The following is a 23,920-nucleotide window of genomic DNA, read 5'->3' on the forward strand; positions in this document are numbered from 1 at the left end:
TAGTGACTACCCAATGTAGTGACTACCCAATGTAGTGACTAGCCCCAATGTAGTGACTACCCAATGTAGTGACTATACCCAATGTAGTGACTAGCCCCAATGTAGTGACTACCCAATGTAGTGACTACCCAATGTAGTGACTATACCCAATGTAGTGACTAGCCCCAATGTAGTGACTACCCAATGTAGTGACTATACCCAATGTGGTGACTATACCCAATGTGGTGACTATACCCAATGTGGTGACTATACCCAATGTGGTGACTACCCAATGTGGTGACTATACCCAATGTGGTGACTATACCCAATGTAGTGACTACCCAATGTGGTGACTATACCCAATGTAGTGACTAGCCCCAATGTAGTGACTATACCCAATGTAGTGACTAGCCCCAATGTAGTGACTAGCCCCAATGTAGTGACTACCCAATGTAGTGACTACCCAATGTAGTGACTTCCCCCCAATGTAGTGACTACCCAATGTAGTGACTATACCCAATGTGGTGACTATACCCAATGTAGTGACTAGCCCCAATGTAGTGACTACCCAATGTAGTGACTAGCCCCAATGTAGTGATTACCCAATGTAGTGACTACCCAATGTAGTGACTATACCCAATGTGGTGACTATACCCAATGTAGTGACTAGCCCCAATGTAGTGACTACCCAATGTAGTGACTACCCCCCAATGTAGTGACTACCCAATGTAGTGACTACCCAATGTAGTGACTATACCCAATGCTGTGACTACTCAATGTAGTGACTACCCAATGTAGTGACTACCCAATGTAGTGACTACCCAATGTAGTGACTGTACCCAATGTAGTGACTATACCCAATGTAGTGACTACCCAATGTGGTGACTATACCCAATGTAGTAACTACCCAATGTAGTAACTACCCAATGTAGTGACTACTCAATGTAGTGACTACCCAATGTAGTGACTACCCAATGTAGTGACTACTCAATGTAGTGACTACCAATGTAGTGACTACCCAATGTAGTGACTATACCCAATGTAGTGACTAGCCCCAATGTAATAACTATCCAATGTAGTAACTATCCAATGTAGTGACTACCCCAATGTAGTGACTATCCAATGTAGTGACTATACCCAATGTAGTGATTATACTCAATGTAATGACTATACCCAATGTAGTAACTACCCAATGTAGTGACTACCCAATGTAGTGACTACCCAATGTAGTGACTATCCAATGTGGTGACTACCAAATGTAGTGACTACCCAATGTAGTAACTACCCAATGTGGTGACTATACCCAATGTAGTAACTACCCAATGTAGTAACTACCCAATGTAGTGACTACTCAATGTAGTGACTACCCAATGTAGTAACTACCCAATGTAGTGACTAGCCCTAATGTAGTAACTATCCAATGTAGTGACTATACCCAATGCTGTGACTACTCAATGTAGTGACTACCCAATGTAGTGACTACCCAATGTAGTGACTATACCCAATGTAGTGACTACTCAATATAGTGACTATACCCAATGTAGTAACTACCCAATGTAGTAACTACCCAATGTAGTGACTACTCAATGTAGTGACTACCCAATGTAGTAACTACCCAATGTAGTGACTATACCCAATGTGGTGACTATACCCAATGTAGTGACTATACCCAATGTAGTGACTACCCAATGTAGTGACTACTCAATGTAGTGACTACCCAATGTAGTGACTACCCAATGTGGTGACTATACCCAATGTAGTGACTACCCAATGTAGTGACATTGTAGTGTTATGTTTATATTCTTGTTGATAGACACTACAAAGATTTTGTTATCTCTTTAGATACTAGGTCTCCGGAAGATCTCCTTGCTGGGCTGGAGTGATGGAGGAAACACAGCGATGATATTGGCAGGCAAAGAACCGTCCCTAGTCAGTAAAATGGTGGTGTGGGGAGGGAACTCTTATGTCACAAAACAGGACATTGATGCTTTCGAAAGTAAGTAAGCCAGCTTTTTCCACTGTTCTGATCCCCCACGCCCCCAGCTGAGTCATCTCTGTTTGACGCGAGCTATGCAAAGATTGATCACATGGGTACCATGATGGTTCTGATCATAAGCTATGTATAAATATATCTTCATTTGTACTCAAATAGTACTGAAGCAAAATCACATATACAATTTAACAGAACCTTCACCCTTCCTTTATAACAGCTTATGAGACTATGATTGAGTGTCATGGACATACACCATTATCATTAACCTCTAATATGTGAGCATGCCTGTGTTTCTCCAGATATACGGGACATTTCATCATGGAGTGATCGTATGAGGGAGCCGTTTGAGAAGATATATGGAGAAGAATATTTTCGGAAACACTGGAGTTTGTGGGTGGATGCTTGTAAGGCTTACTTCACTGACAGAGAAGGTAAGATATTTCAGAGGTGAAATACACAAATGCATGTGTACATATAGAAAAATTCAATTAACAGTTATTCACAGAAAAGTTGCTGGTTGCAAAATTTCAGTTTTATAGATGTACTGAATGCAAATTCTTGACAGACTTGTTCTAAGAACTTAACCAAATTATGTCTATAAATGTTCCAATAGTCCTGTCATGATGCAGGTACATTAAGGCCTATGGTATATCATTATCTCCAAAATCCCTTGATGTGGCTTTGTTTGAGGTATAAAATAGTACCCTCCCCTTGTCATTGGTAACATATAGTCCTCCTCCCCTTGTCATGGGTAACATATAGTCCCCCTCCCCTTGTCATGGGTAACATATAGTCCCCCTACCCTTGTCATGGGTAACATATAGTCCCCCTCCCCTTGTCATGGGTAACATATAGTCCTCCTCCCCTTGTCATGGGTAACATATAGTCCCCCTCCCCTTGTCATGGGTAACATATAGTCCCCCTCCCCTTGTCATGGGTAACATATAGTCCTCCTCCCCTTGTCATGGGTAACATATAGTCCCCCTCCCCTTGTCATGGGTAACATATAGTCCCCCTCCCCTTGTCATGGGTAACATATAGTCCTCCTCCCCTTGTCATGGGTAACATATAGTCCCCCTCCCCTTGTCATGGGTAACATATAGTCCCCCTCCCCTTGTCATGGGTAACACATAGTCCCCCTCCCTTTGTCATGGGGTAACATATAGTCCTCCTCCCCTTGTCATGGGTAACATATAGTCCTCCTCCCCTTGTCATGGGTAACATATAGTCCTCCTCCCCTTGTCATGGGTAACATATAGTCCCCCTCCCCTTGTCATTGGTAACATAAAGCCCCCTCCCCTTGTCATGGGTAACATATAGTCCCCCTCCCCTTGTTATTGGTAACATAAAGTACCCTCCCCTTATCATGGGTAACATATAGTACCCTCCCCTTGTCATGGGTAACACATAGTCCCCCTCCCTTTGTCATGGGTAACATATAGTCCCCCTCCCCTTGTCATTGGTAACATATAGTCCCCCTCCCCTTGTCATGGGTAACATATAGTCCTCCTCCCCTTGTCATGGGTAACATATAGTCCCCCTCCCCTTGTCATGGGTAACACATAGTCCTCCTCCCCTTGTCATGGGTAACATTTAGTCCCCCTCCCCTTGTCATGGGTAACATATAGTCCCCCTCCCCTTATCATGGGTAACATATAGTCCCCCTCCCCTTGTCATGGGTAACATATAGTCCTCCTCCCCTTGTCATGGGTAACATATAGTCCCCCTCCCCTTGTCATGGGTAACACATAGTCCCCCTCCCCTTATCATGGGTAACATATAGTCCCCCTCCCTTGCCATGGGTAACATATAGTCCCCCTCCCCTTGTCATGGGTAACACATAGTCCCCCTCCCTTTGTCATGGGTAACATATAGTACCCTCCCCTTGTCATGGGTAACACATAGTACCCTCCCCTTGTCATGGGTAACACATAGTACCCTCCCCTTGTCATGGGTAACATATAGTACCCTCCCCTTGTCATGGGTAACATATAGTCCCCCTCCCCTTGTCATGGGTAACACATAGTCCCCCTCCCCTTATCATGGGTAACATATAGTCCCCCTCCCCTTGTCATGGGTAACATATAGTCCTCCTCCCCTTGTCATGGGTAACATATACTCCCCCTCTCCTTGTCATTGGTAACATATAGTCCCCCTCCCCTTGTCATGGGTAACATATAGTACCCTCCCCTTATCATGGGTAACATATAGTCCTCCTCCCCTTGTCATGGGTAACATATAGTCCCCCTCCCCTTGTCATTGGTAACATATAGTCCTCCTCCCCTTGTCATGGGTAACATATAGTACCCTCCCCTTGTCATGGGTAACATATAGTCCTCCTCCCCTTGTCATGGGTAACAAATAGTACCCTCCCCTTGTCATGGGTAACATATAGTCCTCCTCCCCTTGTCATGGGTAACACATAGTACCCTCCCCTTGTCATGGGTAACATATAGTCCTCCTCCCCTTGTCATGGGTAACATATAGTCCCCCTCCCCTTGTCATTGGTAACATATAGTCCCCCTCCCCTTGTCATGGGTAACATATAGTCCTCCTCCCCTTGTCATGGGTAACATATAGTCCCCCTCCCCTTGTCATGGGTAACACATAGTCCTCCTCCCCTTGTCATGGGTAACATATAGTCCCCCTCCCCTTGTCATGGGTAACATATAGTCCCCCTCCCCTTATCATGGGTAACATATAGTCCCCCTCCCCTTGTCATGGGTAACATATAGTCCTCCTCCCCTTGTCATGGGTAACATATAGTCCCCCTCCCCTTGTCATGGGTAACACATAGTCCCCCTCCCCTTATCATGGGTAACATATAGTCCCCCTCCCTTGCCATGGGTAACATATAGTCCCCCTCCCCTTGTCATGGGTAACACATAGTCCCCCTCCCTTTGTCATGGGTAACATATAGTCCCCCTCCCCTTGTCATGGGTAACACATAGTCCCCCTCCCCTTATCATGGGTAACATATAGTCCCCCTCCCCTTGTCATGGGTAACATATAGTCCTCCTCCCCTTGTCATGGGTAACATATACTCCCCCTCTCCTTGTCATTGGTAACATATAGTCCCCCTCCCCTTGTCATGGGTAACATATAGTACCCTCCCCTTATCATGGGTAACATATAGTCCTCCTCCCCTTGTCATGGGTAACATATAGTCCCCCTCCCCTTGTCATTGGTAACATATAGTCCTCCTCCCCTTGTCATGGGTAACATATAGTACCCTCCCCTTGTCATGGGTAACATATAGTCCTCCTCCCCTTGTCATGGGTAACATATAGTACCCTCCCCTTGTCATGGGTAACATATAGTCCTCCTCCCCTTGTCATGGGTAACACATAGTACCCTCCCCTTGTCATGGGTAACATATAGTCCTCCTCCCCTTGTCATGGGTAACATATAGTCTCCCTCCCCTTGTCATTGGTAACATATAGTCCCCCTCCCCTTGTCATTGGTAACATATAGTCTCCCTCCCCTTGTCATTGGTAACATATAGTCCTCCTCCCCTTGTCATTGGTAACATATAGTCCTCCTCCCCTTGTCATGGGTAACACATAGTACCCTCCCCTTGTCATGGGTAACATATAGTCCTCCTCCCCTTGTCATGGGTAACATATAGTCTCCCTCCCCTTGTCATTGGTAACATATAGTCCCCCTCCCCTTGTCATTGGTAACATATAGTCTCCCTCCCCTTGTCATTGGTAACATATAGTCCCCCTCCCCTTGTCATTGGTAACATATAGTCTCCCTCCCCTTGTCATGGGTAACATATAGTCCCCCTCCCCTTGTCATGGGTAACATATAGTCCCCCTCCCCTTGTCATGGGTAACATATAGTCCTCCTCCCCTTGTCATGGGTAACATATAGTCCTCCTCCCCTTGTCATGGGTAACATATAGTCCCCCTCCCCTTGTCATTGGTAACATATAGTCCTCCTCCCCTTGTCATGGGTAACATATAGTACCCTCCCCTTGTCATGGGTAACATATAGTCCTCCTCCCCTTGTCCTGGTAACATAAAGTCCCCCTCCCCTTGTCATTGGTAACATATAGTCCTCCTCCCCTTGTCATGGGTAACATATAGTCCCCCTCCCCTTGTCATGGGTAACATATAGTCTCCCTCCCCTTGTCATTGGTAACATATAGTCCCCCTCCCCTTGTCATTGGTAACATATAGTCTCCCTCCCCTTGTCATTGGTAACATATAGTCCTCCTCCCCTTGTCATTGGTAACATATAGTCCTCCTCCCCTTGTCATGGGTAACACATAGTACCCTCCCCTTGTCATGGGTAACATATAGTCCTCCTCCCCTTGTCATGGGTAACATATAGTCTCCCTCCCCTTGTCATTGGTAACATATAGTCCCCCTCCCCTTGTCATTGGTAACATATAGTCTCCCTCCCCTTGTCATTGGTAACATATAGTCCCCCTCCCCTTGTCATTGGTAACATATAGTCTCCCTCCCCTTGTCATGGGTAACATATAGTCCCCCTCCCCTTGTCATGGGTAACATATAGTCCCCCTCCCCTTGTCATGGGTAACATATAGTCCTCCTCCCCTTGTCATGGGTAACATATAGTCCTCCTCCCCTTGTCATGGGTAACATATAGTCCCCCTCCCCTTGTCATTGGTAACATATAGTCCTCCTCCCCTTGTCATGGGTAACATATAGTACCCTCCCCTTGTCATGGGTAACATATAGTCCTCCTCCCCTTGTCCTGGTAACATAAAGTCCCCCTCCCCTTGTCATTGGTAACATATAGTCCTCCTCCCCTTGTCATGGGTAACATATAGTCCCCCTCCCCTTGTCATGGGTAACATATAGTCCTCCTCCCCTTGTCATGGGTAACGTATAGTCCTCCTCCCCTTGTCATGGGTAACATATAGTCTCCCTCCCCTTGTCCTGGGTAACATATAGTCATCCTCCCCTTGTCATGGGTAACATATAGTCCCCCTCCCCTTGTCATGGGTAACATATAGTCCTCCTCCCCTTGTCATGGGTAACATATAGTTCTCCTCCCCTTGTCATGGGTAACATATAGTACCCTCCCCTTGTCATGGGTAACATATAGTCCTCCTCCCCTTGTCATGGGTAACATATAGTCCCCCTCCCCTTGTCCTGGGTAACATATAGTCCCCCTCCCCTTGTCCTGGGTAACATGTAATAGTACATGTAATAAATAGAGGATATCTAACAGTGTCTTCAGTAATACAAAATATATTTCACAAGTAGGGCTAATATTTTGATATTTTCCGTGCGTAGCACAAGTAAAAAATGTCAAAATATCAGCCACACAAGTGAAATATATTTGGTATTACTGAAGATACTGTTAGATATTCTGGTTATTACATTTGATAGCAAAATATACCGAGGCAGCTCAATCTCTCCCAGAATTCTTTGCTGCCCTGTCAACGACTCACAAATGTATGCCAAATCGTGACGTTATATATTCTATCTTGCATTATGACATCATAAAACATGACGGAGATATATGTAAATCTTAATTTTCCCAAAATTGTTTTAAGCAGTGATCTGATTGGACGAATCAGAAAAAAGTGATATTTTTTCACTAGAAATCAGAAAAAAGTGATATTTTTCACTAATGAAAAATATCACTTTTATAGAATGAATATTTTTTTATATTTCACTGGTAAAAATGTGATAAAAATGTGTTCCTGATGATGGCCGCCTAAACGTTGAGATAACAGTTCGTGGATGTTGAGAAGTCTTTATGATAACAATTAACACTACAATCCTGTATTCATAGCCATCATCCTATAAAGTAAAAACAACCTCACTCTGTTTAAATCCAGCTAATATTTGTATGGACGACCTAAAGAACATCACAGCTAAGACTCTGATTGTCCATGGCATGAAGGACCCACTGGTGAAGATAGAACATCCTGATTACATACACGCCAACATCAAGGGCTCAGAGTGAGTATTATTTTCAACAATGTTACTATCAAACTAAGCTTTGTGGGGACTTAACTCTCAAACTTGGCTTTGTTGGGAATGATACCTCAAATCGAAATACTGACACCATTTCTGTTTCTCCCTGAGGACCCTGTGTAAGTCTGATGTACTGAGATATAGGTCTGAGGACCCTGTGTAAGTCTGATTGACTGAGATATAGTCCTGAGGACCCTGTGTAAGTCTGATTTACTGAGATATAGTTCTGAGGACCCTGTGTAAGTCTGATTTACTGAGATATAGTTCTGAGGACCCTGTGTAAGTCTGATTTACTGAGATATAGTTCTGAGGACCCTGTGTAAGTCTGATTTACTGAGATATAGTTCTGAGGACCCTGTGTAAGTCTGATTTACTGAGATATAGTCCTGAGGACCCTGTGTAAGTCTGATGTACTGAGATATAGTTCTGAGGACCCTGTGTAAGTCTGATTGACTGAGATATAGTTCTGAGGACCCTGTGTAAGTCTGATGTACTGAGATATAGTTCTGAGGATACTGTGTAAGTCTGATTACTAGATTTGTTCTGGGACCTGTGTAAGTCTGATTTTATATGAGAATTATGATATTGAATATTTCTGAGATAATGTGAATAGTGTATTGATTAACTGGTAGTCTGAGACAGTTTAGTTTGAGAGATTAGCTGAGACGTGGATAAGTCGGGTTCTGGAAGTTATTTTGAGATACGTTAACTCTGTTTATAGTATATTGAGGAAGTAAGTCATGAGGATTTTATTCTGATGACGAGAAACTGATGCCCGAGAAAGTCTGATTACTGGTATAGTTGTTCTGAGATCTATTTAACTGTATATCTGAGTTCTGGAATATTTTGAGATATACCGGGATTGTAAGTCTGATGACTGAGATATAGTTCTGAGGATACTGTGTAATGATTTACGGATATAGTTCTGAGGACCTGTGTAAGTCTGATTTATGAGATATAGTCTGAGGACCCTGTGTATCTGAACTGGATATAGTTCTGAGGACCTGTGTAAGTCTGATTACTGAGGTATAGTCTGAGGATACTGTAGAGTCTATTACGAGATAGTTTGAGGATCTGTGTATTTAGATTTACTGAAGATATAGTCCTGAGGACCTGGTAAGTCTGATTTACTGAGATATAGTTCTGAGGACCCTGTTAAGTCTGATTTACTGAGATATAGTCTGAGGACTGTGTAACTGATTTACTGAGATATAGTCCTGGGACCTGTGTAAGTCTAATTACTGAGTATATTTTGAGGATACTGTGTAAGTCTGATTTACTGAGATTAGTCTGAGGACCTGTGAAGCTTATGACTGATTTTCTGAGGACCTGTGTAGTGATTGAAAGATATATTTTAGGACCCTGTGTAAGTCTGATTTACTGAGATATAGTTCTGGGGAAACCTGTGTAAGTCTGATTTACTGAGAATTTGGGACGGAACCTGATGACTGTATAGTTGATGACTGTGTAAGTTGATTTACTGGATATAGTCGAGTGACTGTGTATGTCTGATGTTGAGATATAGTTCTGAGGACCCTGTGTAAGTCTGATTACTGAGCATCACTAGTTCTGAGGATCCCTTGTGTAAGTCTGATTACTGAGATATAGTTTTGAGGGAAAACTGTGGTAAGTCTGAATTTACTGAGATATAGTTCTGAGGACTGACTGTGTAAGTCTGATTTACTGAGAATTAAGTTCCTGAGGACCATGTGTAGTCTGATTTACTGAGATATAAGGTTCTGGAGGACCCTGTGTAAGTCTGCTGTACTGAGAATATAGTCTGGAGGACCCTGTGTAAGTCTGATTTACTGAGATATAGTTCTGAGGACCCTGTGTAAGTCTGATTTACTGAGATATAGTTCTGAGGACCCTGTGTAAGTCTGATTTACTGAGATATAGTTCTGAGGACCTGTGTAAGTCTGATTGACTGAGATATAGTTCTGAGGACCCTGTGTAAGTCTGATTTACTGAGATATAGTTCCTGAGGACACTGTGTAAGTCTGATTGACTGAGATATAGTTCTGAGGACCTGTGTAAGTCTATTACTGAGATATAGTTCTGGGACACTGTGTAAGTCTGATTGACTGAGATATAGTTCGTAGGACCTGTTGTAATGGATTACTGAGAATATCTGAGGACACTGTGTATTGATTGAGATTAGTCTGGATTGTTAAGTCTTTCTGAGATATTGTGGGAAATTTTGAATTTTTGGACCTGAAGTCTAGTTACTGAGTTATTTTGAGATATTTTAGTCTGATACTGAGAAGTCCTGAGGACCGTGTAAGTCTAAGACCTGAGTAAGTTGGGAAAACTGTATGGACCTGATTAATGATTTATGAGGTATGTTCTGATTTACTGAGTAAGTCTGAGGACGAATCTATTTCTGAGAATGTGCTGAGGTCTGTGTAAGTCAGGATTACGGGAAATAATTCCTGAAAAATTGTTAGTTATGTTAAGTCTTTTTAAATTAAGTCCTGAGGACCTTGAAGTCTGATTTACTGAGAATTTTCTGAGCCTGTGTAAGTATTTCTGAGATATAGTTCTGAGGACACTGTGTAAGTCTGATTGACTGAGATATAGTTCTGAGGATACTGTGTAAGTCTGATTTACTGAGATATAGTCCTGAGGATACTGTGTAAGTCTGATTTACTGAGATATAGTCCCTGAGGACCTGTGTTAAGTCTGATTTACTGAGATATAGTTCCTGAGGATACTGTGTAAGTCTGATTTACTGAGATATAGTCTGAGGACCCTGTGTAAGTCTGAATTGTACTGAGATATAGTTCTGAGGATCCTGTTGTAAGTCTGATTTACTGAGATTATAGTCCTGAGGACACTGTGTAAGTCTGAATTACTGAGATATAGTTCTGAGGACCCTGTGTAAGTCTGATTTACTGAGATATAGTTCTGAGGAACTGTGTAAGTCTGATTTACTGGAGATATAGTCCTGAGGACACTGTGTAAGTCTAATTTACTGAGATATAGTTCTGAGGACTACTGTGTAAGTCTGATTTACTGAGATATAGTTCCTGAGGACCCTGTGTAAGTCTGATTTACTGAGATATAGTTCTGAGGACCCTGTGTAAGTCTGATTGACTGAGATATAGTTCTGAGGACCCTGTGTAAGTCTGATTTACTGAGATATAGTTCTGAGGATACTGTGTAAGTCTGATTTACTGAGATATAGTTCTGGGGACCCTGTGTAAGTCTGATTGACTGAGATATAGTTCTGAGGACCCTGTGTAAGTCTGATTGACTGAGATATAGTTCTGAGGACACTGTGTAAGTCTGATTTACTGAGATATAGTCCTGAGGACACTGTGTAAGTCTGATTGACTGAGATATAGTTCTGAGGACCCTGTGTAAGTCTGATTTACTGAGATATAGTCCTGAGGACACTGTGTAAGTCTGATTGACTGAGATATAGTTCTGAGGACCCTGTGTAAGTCTGATTGACTGAGATATAGTTCTGAGGATACTGTGTAAGTCTGATGTACAGAGATATAGTCCTGAGGACACTGTGTAAGTCTGATGTACAGAGATATAGTTCTGAGGACACTGTGTAAGTCTGATTTACTGAGATATAGTTCTGAGGACCCTGTGTAAGTCTGATGTACAGAGATATAGTTCTGAGGACCCTGTGTAAGTCTGATTTACTGAGATATAGTTCTGAGGACACTGTGTAAGTCTGATTTACTGAGATATAGTTCTGAGGACCCTGTGTAAGTCTGATTTACTGAGATATAGTTCTGAGGACCCTGTGTAAGTCTGATTACTGAGATATAGTTCTGAGGACACTGTGTAAGTCTGATTGACTGAGTATAGTTCTGAGGACCCTGTGTAAGTCTGATATTACTGAGATATAGTTCTGAGGACCTGTGTAAGTCTGATGTACTGAGATATAGTCTGAGGACTCCTGTGTAAGTCTGATTTACTGAGATATAGTTCTGAGGACCCTGTTGTAAGTCTGATGTACTGAGATATAGTTCTGAGGACCCTGTGTAAGTCTGATTTACTGAGATATAGTTCTGAGGAACTGTGTAAGTCCTGATTTACTGAGATATAAGTTCTGAGGACCCTGTGTAAGTCCTGATTGACTGAGATATAGTCTGAGGTACCCTGTGTAAGTCTGATTGACTGAGATATTAGTCCTGGAGGACATCGGTGTAAGTCTGATGTACTGCGATATAGTCCTGAGGTGAGATATATTCTGAGGACCCTGTGTAAGTCTGATTTACTGAGATATAGTTCTGAGGATCCCTGTGTAAGTCTGATTTACTGAGATTATAGTTCTGAGGACCCCCCTGTGTAAAGTCTGATTTACATGATATCTATTTCCTGAGGACCCTGTGTCAGTCTGATTTACGGATATATAGTTCTGAGGACCCCCTGTGTTAAGTCTGATTAAGATCTGAGTTAGTTCTGAGGCACACTGTGTAAGTCTGATGTGACTGAGATATATTTCTGGAGGATCCCTGTGTAAGTCTGGATTTACTGAGATATAGTTCTGGAGGACCCTGTTGTAAGTCTTGATTTACTGAGATATAGTTCTGAGGAACTGTGAGTAAGTCTGATTGACTGAGATATAGTTTCTGGAGGACCCCCTGTGTAAAGTCTATTACTGAGATATATAGTTCGGAGGACCCTGTGTAAGTCTGATTTACTGAGATTATATGTTCTGAGGACCCTGTGTAAGTCTGATTTACTGAGATATAGTTCCTGAGGACCCTGTGTAAGTCTGATTTACTGAGATATAGTTCTGAGGACCCTGTGTAAGTCTGATTTACTGAGATATAGTTCTGAGGACCCTGTGTAAGTCTGATTTACTGAGATATAGTTCTGAGGACCCTGTGTAAGTCTGATTTACTGAGATATAGTTCTGAGGACCCTGTGTAAGTCTGATTTACTGAGATATAGTTCTGAGGACCCTGTGTAAGTCTGATTTACTGAGATATAGTTCTGAGGACCCTGTGTAAGTCTGATTTACTGAGATATAGTTCTGAGGATACTGTGTAAGTCTGATGTACTGAGATATAGTTCTGAGGACACTGTGTAAGTCTGATGTACTGAGATATAGTTCTGAGGACACTGTGTAAGTCTGATTTACTGAGATATAGTTCTGAGGACCCTGTGTAAGTCTGATTTACTGAGATATAGTTCTGAGGACCCTGTGTAAGTCTGATTTACTGAGATATAGTTCTGAGGACACTGTGTAAGTCTGATTGACTGAGATATAGTTCTGAGGACCCTGTGTAAGTCTGATTTACTGAGATATAGTTCTGAGGACACTGTGTAAGTCTGATTTACTGAGATATAGTTCTGAGGACACTGTGTAAGTCTGATTTACTGAGATATAGTCCTGAGGACCCTGTGTAAGTCTGATTTACTGAGATATAGTTCTGAGGACACTGTGTAAGTCTGATTTACTGAGATATAGTCCTGAGGACCCTGTGTAAGTCTGATTTACTGAGATATAGTTCTGAGGACCCTGTGTAAGTCTGATTTACTGAGATATAGTTCTGAGGACCCTGTGTAAGTCTGATTTACTGAGATATAGTTCTGAGGACCCTGTGTAAGTCTGATTTACTGAGATATAGTTCTGAGGATACTGTGTAAGTCTGATTGACTGAGATATAGTTCTGAGGACCCTGTGTAAGTCTGATTGACTGAGATATAGTTCTGAGGACCCTGTGTAAGTCTGATTGACTGAGATATAGTTCTGAGGACCCTGTGTAAGTCTGATTTACTGAGATATAGTTCTGAGGACCCTGTGTAAGTCTGATTGACTGAGATATAGTTCTGAGGACACTGTGTAAGTCTGATTTACTGAGATATAGTTCTGAGGATACTGTGTAAGTCTGATTTACTGAGATATAGTTCTGAGGACCCTGTGTAAGTCTGATTGACTGAGATATAGTTCTGAGGACCCTGTGTAAGTCTGATTGACTGAGATATAGTCCTGAGGACACTGTGTAAGTCTGATTGACTGAGATATAGTTCTGAGGACCCTGTGTAAGTCTGATTTACTGAGATATAGTTCTGGGGACCCTGTGTAAGTCTGATTTACTGAGATATAGTTCTGAGGACCCTGTGTAAGTCTGATTGACTGAGATATAGTTCTGAGGACACTGTGTAAGTCTGATTTACTGAGATATAGTCCTGAGGACACTGTGTAAGTCTGATTTACTGAGATATAGTTCTGAGGACACTGTGTAAGTCTGATTTACTGAGATATAGTTCTGAGGACACTGTGTAAGTCTGATGTACTGAGATATAGTTCTGAGGACCCTGTGTAAGTCTGATTTACTGAGATATAGTTCTGAGGACACTGTGTAAGTCTGATTTACTGAGATATAGTTCTGAGGACCCTGTGTAAGTCTGATTTACTGAGATATAGTTCTGAGGACACTGTGTAAGTCTGATTTACTGAGATATAGTTCTGAGGACCCTGTGTAAGTCTGATTTACTGAGATATAGTTCTGAGGACCCTGTGTAAGTCTGATTTACTGAGATATAGTTCTGAGGACACTGTGTAAGTCTGATTTACTGAGATATAGTTCTGAGGACCCTGTGTAAGTCTGATTTACTGAGATATAGTTCTGAGGACCCTGTGTAAGTCTGATTTACAGAGATATAGTTCTGAGGACCCTGTGTAAGTCTGATTTACTGAGATATAGTTCTGAGGACACTGTGTAAGTCTGATTTACTGAGATATAGTTCTGAGGACCCTGTGTAAGTCTGATTGACTGAGATATAGTTCTGAGGACCCTGTGTAAGTCTGATTTACTGAGATATAGTTCTGAGGACACTGTGTAGTCTGATTGACTGAGATATAGTTCTGAGGACCCTGTGTAAGTCTGATTTACTGAGATATAGTTCTGAGGACCCTGTGTAAGTCTGATTTACTGAGATATAGTTCTGAGGACACTGTGTAAGTCTGATTGACTGAGATATAGTTCTGAGGACCCTGTGTAAGTCTGATTTACTGAGATATAGTTCTGAGGACCCTGTGTAAGTCTGATTTACTGAGATATAGTTCTGAGGACCCTGTGTAAGTCTGATTTACTGAGATATAGTTCTGAGGACACTGTGTAAGTCTGATTTACTGAGATATAGTTCTGAGGACCCTGTGTAAGTCTGATTTACTGAGATATAGTTCTGAGGACCCTGTGTAAGTCTGATGTACTGAGATATAGTTCTGAGGACCCTGTGTAAGTCTGATTTACTGAGATATAGTTCTGAGGACCCTGTGTAAGTCTGATTTACTGAGATATAGTTCTGAGGATACTGTGTAAGTCTGATTGACTGAGATATAGTTCTGAGGACCCTGTGTAAGTCTGATTGACTGAGATATAGTTCTGAGGACCCTGTGTAAGTCTGATTTACTGAGATATAGTTCTGAGGAACTGTGTAAGTTGATTACTGAGATATAGTCCTGAGGACCCGTGTAGTCTGATTAAAATTGAGATATGTAAGTTTTTGAGAAAGTCTGAGGCCCTGTTGTAAGTTATTTAGAGATTGTTGGTATTGGTACTGAGATTATTGAGGACCCTGTGTGTATTATTTACTGAGATATAGTCTAGACTGGTAAGCGTTTAGTGAGATTTCTGAGGACCCTTGTAGTCTTGAGTCTGTTTCTGAGAACGTGTAAGTCTGTTTGAAGTTATTTCTGGATATTGTGAGGATTTGTAAGTCTAGATTTATGGTTTCCCTGAGAAGTTTAGTTGAAGTTGGATTATAGTTTCTGAGGACCCTGTTGTAAGTTGATTACTGGGGTTAGTTCTGAGGCCCGTTTGTAGTATTTGAGATATATTCCTGAGACCTGTGATAATTTATAGTAATATAGTCCTGAGGACTGTGTAAGTCTGATTATCTGAAGTATAGTTCGGGACCTGTGTAAGTCTGATTGACTGAGATATAGTTCTGAGGACCCTGTGTAAGTCTGATTGTACTGAGATATAGTTCTGAGGACCACTGTGTAAGTCTGATTTACTGAGATATAGTCTGAGGACCTGTGTAAGTCTGATTTACTGAGATATAGTTCTGAGGACCCTGTGTAAGTCTGATTTACTGAGATATAGTTCTGGGGACCCTGTGTAAGTCTGATTTACTGAGATATAGTTCTGAGGACCCTGTGTAAGTCTGATTTACTGAGATATAGTCCTGAGGATACTGTGTAAGTCTGATTTACTGAGATATAGTTCTGAGGACACTGTGTAAGTCTGATTTACTGAGATATAGTTCTGAGGACACTGTGTAAGTCTGATTTACTGAGATATAGTTCTGAGGACCCTGTGTAAGTCTGATGTACAGAGATATAGTTCTGAGGACCCTGTGTAAGTCTGATTTACTGAGATATAGTTCTGAGGATACTGTGTAAGTCTGATTGACTGAGATATAGTTCTGAGGACACTGTGTAAGTCTGATTACTGAATAAGTTCTGAGGACCCTGGTAAGTCTGATTTACTGAGATATAGTTCTGAGGACCCTGTGTAAGTCTGATTTACTGAGATATAGTTCTGAGGATACTGTGTAAGTCTGATTTACTGAGATATAGTCTGAGGACACTGTGTAAGTCTGATTTACTGAGATATAGTTCCTGAGGACACCTGTGTAAGTCTGATTTACTGAGATATAGTTCTGAGGACCCTGTGTAAGTCTGATTGTACTGAGATATAGTTCTGAGGACCCTGTGTAAGTCTGATTTACCTGAGATATAGTTCTGAGGACTACTGTGTAAGTCTGATTGTACAGAGATATAGTTCTGAGGACACTGTGTAAGTCTGATTTACTGAGATATAGTTCTGAGGACCTGTGTAAGTCTGATTTACTGAGATATAGTTCTGAGGACCCTGTGTAAGTCTGATGTACGAGAATAGTTGAGGAACTGTGTAATTTGATTACTGAAAATTTATATTTCTGGGACCCTGGTAAGTCTTTTTTACGAGAATATTTGGAGGACCTGTGTAGTCTGATTACGAGATTAGTTTGAGGACCCGTGAAGTCTGATTATGAGATATAGTTGAGGACTGTGTAATTTGATTACGGAATAGTCTGGGGACCGTGAATCTGATTTACGAGAATAGTTCTGAGGACACGTGTAAGTCTGATTTACTGAGAATAGTTCTGGGTGGAAGGATGTCGGGATAAAAGGGGGACCGGGGAAATTTACCGAGTTTAAGTTCTGAGGACACGGGAATTGTTTTCAAGTTAAATTTCTGGGGAAGTGAAGTTGATTTATGGATGGAACCCTTTTGTAAGTCTGATTTACTGAGTTATTCGAGGCCGAAACCCTGTTTAGGAAGTTCGGGGAAATTTTAAGTTTTTTTACGGTTTTCTGAGGCCCCTTTGTTTTTAATTTTCTGTTTTCTGAGAAAAATTTCTGGGAACTTTTAAATCTTTCAAATTGCCCGACCCCCTGGTAGGATGGGGAAAAAATTTTTTTGGCCCGGTAAGTCTGTTTTACTAAAAATTTTTGGGGGGAAGTGAAAGTTATGTGAAAATTTTTTTGGGGAAAACGGGTAAGTCTGATTTTTAATTTGGGAAAGGGTTTCGAGAGTTGTTTTGGGTTGTGTATTATTTACTGAAAATTATTTTCTGGGACCCGGTGAAAGTTGATTTCTGAGAATGTTTGGGGACCCTTTTTAAGCGAGTTTTTAAGATATAGTTCTGGGGACACTGTGTAAGTTTGATTGAGAGATATAATTTGGGGACATGTGTTTGTTGACTGGAAAAGTTCTGAGGACACGTGAAAGTCGGATTAAGTATAGTTTTGAGGCCCTGTGTAATTTGATTACTGGATTAGTTTTGAGGACCCTTGTAAGTCTATTTAATGATATAGTTCTGAGGACATGTGAAGCTGTTTACTGAGATATAGTTCTGAGGACACTGTGTAAGTCTGATTGACTGAGATATAGTTCTGAGGACCCTGTGTAAGTCTGATTGACTGAGATATAGTTCTGAGGACCCTGTGTAAGTCTGATTTACTGAGATATAGTTCTGAGGACCCTGTGTAAGTCTGATTTACTAAGATATAGTTTTGAGGACACTGTGTAAGTCTGATTGACTGAGATATAGTTCTGAGGACACGGTGTAAGTCTGATTGACTGAGATATAGTTCTGAGGACCATGTGTAAGTCTGATTTACTGAGATATAGTTCTGAGGACCCTGTGTAAGTCTGATTTACTGAGATATAGTTCTGAGGACCCTGTGTAAGTCTGATTTACTGAGATATAGTTCTGAGGACACTGTGTAAGTCTGATTGACTGAGATATAGTTCTGAGGACCCTGTGTAAGTCTGATTTACTGAGATATAGTTCTGAGGACCCTGTGTAAGTCTGATGTACTGAGATATAGTTCTGAGGACCCTGTGTAAGTCTGATTGACTGAGATATAGTTCTGAGGACACTGTGTAAGTCTGATGTACTGAGATATAGTTCTGAGGATACTGTGTAAGTCTGATTGACTGAGATATAGTTCTGAGGACACTGTGTAAGTCTGATTGACTGAGATATAGTTCTGAGGACCCTGTGTAAGTCTGATTGACTGAGATATAGTTCTGAGGACCCTGTGTAAGTCTGATGTACTGAGATATAGTTCTGAGGACCCTGTGTAAGTCTGATTTACTGTGATATAGTTCTGAGGACCCTGTGTATGTCTGATTTACTGAGATATAGTTCTGAGGACACTGTGTAAGTCTGATTGACTGAGATATAGTTCTGAGGACACTGTGTAAGTCTGATTGACTGAGATATAGTTCTGAGGATCCTGTGTAAGTCTGATTGACTGAGATATAGTTCTGAGGACCCTGTGTAAGTCTGATTTACTGAGATATAGTTCTGAGGACCCTATGTAAGTCTGATGTACTGAGATATAGTTCTGAGGACACTGTGTAAGTCTGATTTACTGAGATATAGTCCTGAGGACCCTGTGTAAGTCTGATTTACTGAGATATATAGTTCTGAGGATACTGTGTAAGTCTGATTTACTGAGATATAGTCCTGAGGACCCTGTGTAAGTCTGATTTACTGAGATATAGTTCTGAGGACTCTGTGTAAGTCTGATGTACTGAGATATAGTTCTGAGGACACTGTGTAAGTCTGATTGACTGAGATATATAGTCCTGAGGACCCTGTGTAAGTCTGATTTACTGAGATATAGTTCTGAGGACCCTGTGTAAGTCTGATTTACTGAGATATAGTTCTGAGGATACTGTGTAAGTCTGATTTACTGAGATATAGTTCTGAGGATACTGTGTAAGTCTGATTTACTGAGATATAGTTCTGAGGACACTGTGTAAGTCTGATTTACTGAGATATAGTTCTGAGGACACTGTGTAAGTCTGATTTACTGAGGTATAGTTCTGAGGATACTGTGTAAGTCTGATTTACTGAGATATAGTTCTGAGGACCCTGTGTAAGTCTGATTGACTGAGATATAGTTCTGAGGACCCTGTGTAAGTCTGATTTACTGAGATATAGTCCTGAGGATACTGTGTAAGTCTGATTGACTGAGATATAGTTCTGAGGACCCTGTGTAAGTCTGATTGACTGAGATATAGTTCTGAGGACACTGTGTAAGTCTGATTTACTGAGATATAGTCCTGAGGACCCTGTGTAAGTCTGATTTACTGAGATATAGTTCTGAGGACCCTGTGTAAGTCTGATTGACTGAGATATAGTTCTGAGGACCCTGTGTAAGTCTGATTGACTGAGATATAGTTCTGAGGATACTGTGTAAGTCTGATTGACTGAGATATAGTTCTGAGGACACTGTGTAAGTCTGATTGACTGAGATATAGTTCTGAGGACCCTGTGTAAGTCTGATTGAGTGAGATATAGTTCTGAGGATACTGTGTAAGTCTGATTTACTGAGATATAGTCCTGAGGACACTGTGTAAGTCTGATTTACTGAGATATAGTTCTGAGGATACTGTGTAAGTCTGATTTACTGAGATATAGTTCTGAGGACCCTGTGTAAGTCTGATTGACTGAGATATAGTTCTGAGGATACTGTGTAAGTCTGATTTACTGAGATATAGTTCTGAGGATACTGTGTAAGTCTGATTTACTGAGATATAGGTATGAAGTAGTCGTATGTCATATTCGAGATTGAACACAATTATAGTATTGTTCTACTGTAACAGAAGATGTTGTACTGGCTAATCCAATATTTATTACAGGGGACTGAAGGAAAATGAGAAATAAAGAAATGAGTGGAACTGGGGGAAACGTTTCTTATTAATGTACTGTTTGAATGAACTTTTTTGTGGTCCCTGTTTAACATGGATTTGTAGTCTTGATATTTTTACTGGAATAATCTGAAGTAAATGTCTAATATATAAGTCCAATCCAGATTAATTAAGGGATTGTACATTGGAAAAGTAGAAACAGTTAGTACATCATCAGTAATTAGTTTACACTATACATTTGGTTTTCTAGGTTATTCCTGATGCCAGAGGGAAAACACAACCTACATATCCGCTACTGGAAAGAATTCAACACACTCGTCGAAGACTTCTTGAAGAAATAAGCTGCCAACACATTTTCTTCTTTTTTTTTTTTTTTTTTAGATAATATCTTTTGTATAATATGATAAGAGAATAGAATCTTTGATAAGTTTGTCAATAATGTCTTCCTATACATTTAAAAAGTATTTGTGTATGTTCCTCGAATGTTGTATGTGTATAAATGTTGGGCTTCCAATGATTGGATAAAATTTAATCAAGAAATACAACTACATATATAGGGTTGTATGTTTATACAATACACAAGAATTGGGTTAACCTGTTTTATACTCATTATCTATAATTTTGCTACTATTGTTTATCTGTGTAAAATCAGAAGTGCTAATGTATACCAATTTTGACATAAGGATTCACCTGCCCCTATAATAAACACTCCCTAGCCCTTTTCTGGAAAAGAGAATGGTGCAGAGAATGGTGCATTAATTGAAGCATAAAAAAATTAATTGTCCCATGATAATTTCTTATCCTCTACATAGTATCTTTACAATATTTGTATTTTAATACAGTACCTAATACCTTATTAGCTTTCTACTCCTCAGAAATAGATCTCCTTTTGTAAAATACTCTCCATACACTGTATTACCTAGCTACTTTCCCATCTAGAAATCAGCATTTCTAGCTCGCAGATTTGTCTCCCATTTTAGTCGCGTGAGGTTAAGGTGTCCTAAGGTATCACTAGCCCTCCCCCTCTCGGTCGCAAGTTTGAAACCCACGTAGGGCAGTTGCCTGGTACTGACCATAGGTTTTTCTCCAAGTACTCTGGCTTTCCTCCACCTCCAGAACCAGAGACTGGTATAAAATGAGATCTCTGGCTGAAATCTTCATTGAAATTGGTGTCAAATGGTTACCCACCTGGTGCTTTATTTGCTACTTAAAGCGATTTTCCAAATCAGATATTTGGTTTTGTTTGATTATTTTCAACTTCGTTTTGAAAAATAAAAAATGATTTGTTTTATATCCATATATGTGTTTTGTGTTATTATATAGCACAGTGACATGTTTAACCAGGGTCATACATGTACGTCACTGAAGTATGTACGTCCCTGATGTATGTACGTCCCTGCTTTACCTGTCTCCAAACAATGTGCTACTAGTTTTAAATGATAAGCTGTATTTTACTTCACAAAGTAATTGACTTATTGTTTAGGTTGATCAGGTTCTTCCTCCGTCAATGGTATCCAGGAACGTACATACATGTGTGTATCAGAGACATATATAGAGAGCTGGGACGTACATACATGTGTGTATCAGAGACATATATAGAGAGCTGGGACGTACATACATGTGTGTATCAGAGACATATATAGAGAGCTGGGACGTACATACATGTGTGTATCAGAGACATATATAGAGAGCTGGGACGTACATACATGTGTGTATCAGAGACATATATAGAGAGCTCTCTGTATATATGTCTCTGTGTGTATATATGGTGGAATCCTCGAGACTGTCGCCTTTACTTTTTTCTGAATTATGATTAAAATTGTGATTTATGAATTGTACGTCCCTGGATATCATATAGGGGGTATACATGAGCACAGAGTATGGACACCGTTATACAACACAAACGTCAATTAGTATGGACACTGTTATACAACACAAACGTCAATTAGTATGGACACTGTTATACAACACAAACGCCAATTAGAATGGACACAGTTATACAACACAAACGTCAATTAGAATGGACACCGTTATACAACAAAAACGTCAATTAGAATGGACACCGTTATACAACACAAACGTCAATTAGAATGGACACCGTTATACAACAAAAACGTCAATTAGAATGGACACCGTTATACAACACAAACGTCAATTAGAATGGACACCGTTATACAACAAAAACGTCAATTAGAATGGACACCGTTATACAACACAAACGTCAATTAGTGTGGGCAGCTGGTACGAAATGTTTACACAAAATATCACTCGAATTGAATTCAAAAGCAGAATCAAGCCAGAAACAAACTTCTATTACACTCAGATTGTAATGGTAGACGGCAGAATCACCGAAACTGTAGCCTTTATTTTTTTCTGAATTTTGATGAAAGTTTTTATTTATGCAGACGAGTAATAAGCCAATTTTATAAATTCATTAAAGATGATTTTGTCAATTAAAAAGGATATAAAAAAATCGGCATGTATGTGCCCCGAGTCTAGGAAATATAATTCGGTCTAACATTACCTGATTAACTTCAAACAAACATTTAATACAATGCCATGTTGACATTATAAGATATATATTTACACGAAATAGCAAAAATGAACATCAATGTGGACAATAAAGATTTTATGGCTGATGGCATGTTATGAAATTATTTAAATGATTACGACTCCTATGGTATATGAGTTTAAATATCACAAATTACAAAACGTGTGAATTTCGATTCCTGTAAGCTTCGGTGTATTGAATGGCGGCTACAGTAATCAATGTGAATATGAAAATGAACGTTTGAAAAACAAACAAAATCATTAAATTAGAAATAAATAAGTAAATAAATACATTCTTGGCAGCATGTACCATATTTTAATAATTAGCGTCTTCTTCGCTTACGAACTAAAAATTAACATAGAAAGGTAGCATTTATAAAATGTAGGAGTAATTTGACTGACTCGTATTAAACAAAACTTATCAGACAATAGGACCGGTTATTAGGTGGACAGAATCCTTATACATGTTGCTGTTACTAACTTTCAACTTCGAATAGGCCAAGTCCCCACGACGGAATGTAATAGTAATAAGGATGATATGCTCGGAGAGCGAGTGAGTTTGAAAGTAGTGTTAATATTGTGTATGTATATGATGTCATTTTTTGAAAAAAAAAAAAATATATATATATATATATATATATATATAAAGTCTTCACAACGATAACAAAGAATTCATTTTTTCTCAAACACTTCTTTTCTGCGAATAACTCAACTTAACAAAAGTATATTAACCATCGTTTACGTATCTATAATCTTCAACACGGATATTTAATATGTATTCGAATAATATACAAGTCCGTGACGTCAATGCGTTTCTGTTTGTTTTGTTTTGTTTTCGTCGCTAAACTGCTAAATTATATTCCCGGTGCACGTAGACAGTATCGTGTTGTCCGTTTAAACATAGCCGAAGTCTGTAGCATAGCAACTTCCACAAAAAGCAATTACAATTAATATTTTCAGTGCGAGGTTTTAAAGCTTGATATATGTTTATATGAATTTGAATATATCTTCTCTTTGGGATTAAATATTTTGTAATCTGCTTATCCATTCCGCTCCAGTTTTTATTGCAATAATTTCTTCGTGATTTTAATTTGTTGAAATATCTGCCACATGATTTAAAAACACGTAATTCACTACTAGTTTGACATTTATTAAACGTCATAGTTGACCGTCTCCTCTCCAGCCCAGGAAACCGTAGCCCCAGACTTACAGGCGGGCTATCGGTGTGAATCTCTATTGTTGTACAA

The 23,920-nt window shown here is 40.1% G+C and overlaps 1 protein-coding gene across 1 annotated transcript in view; it reads left to right on the forward strand.

Moving 5' to 3' along the window:
• LOC117338566 (valacyclovir hydrolase-like) overlaps window positions 1–20,499 on the forward strand; it is a 34,082-nt gene extending 13,583 nt beyond the window's left edge. Inside the window, exons 2-5 of the mRNA XM_033899924.1 lie at window positions 1,822–1,975; window positions 2,272–2,403; window positions 7,794–7,917; window positions 20,374–20,499. Of these exons, the coding sequence (XP_033755815.1) occupies window positions 1,822–1,975; window positions 2,272–2,403; window positions 7,794–7,917; window positions 20,374–20,464 (501 nt within the window). The 3' untranslated portion in view covers window positions 20,465–20,499. The remainder of the gene's footprint in view (window positions 1–1,821; window positions 1,976–2,271; window positions 2,404–7,793; window positions 7,918–20,373) is intronic.
• Window positions 20,500–23,920: the final 3,421 nt, after the last annotated feature.

Source organism: Pecten maximus, chromosome 11 (assembly GCF_902652985.1).
Source record: "Pecten maximus chromosome 11, xPecMax1.1, whole genome shotgun sequence".
In the NCBI taxonomy this organism is placed as follows: domain Eukaryota; kingdom Metazoa; phylum Mollusca; class Bivalvia; order Pectinida; family Pectinidae; genus Pecten; species Pecten maximus.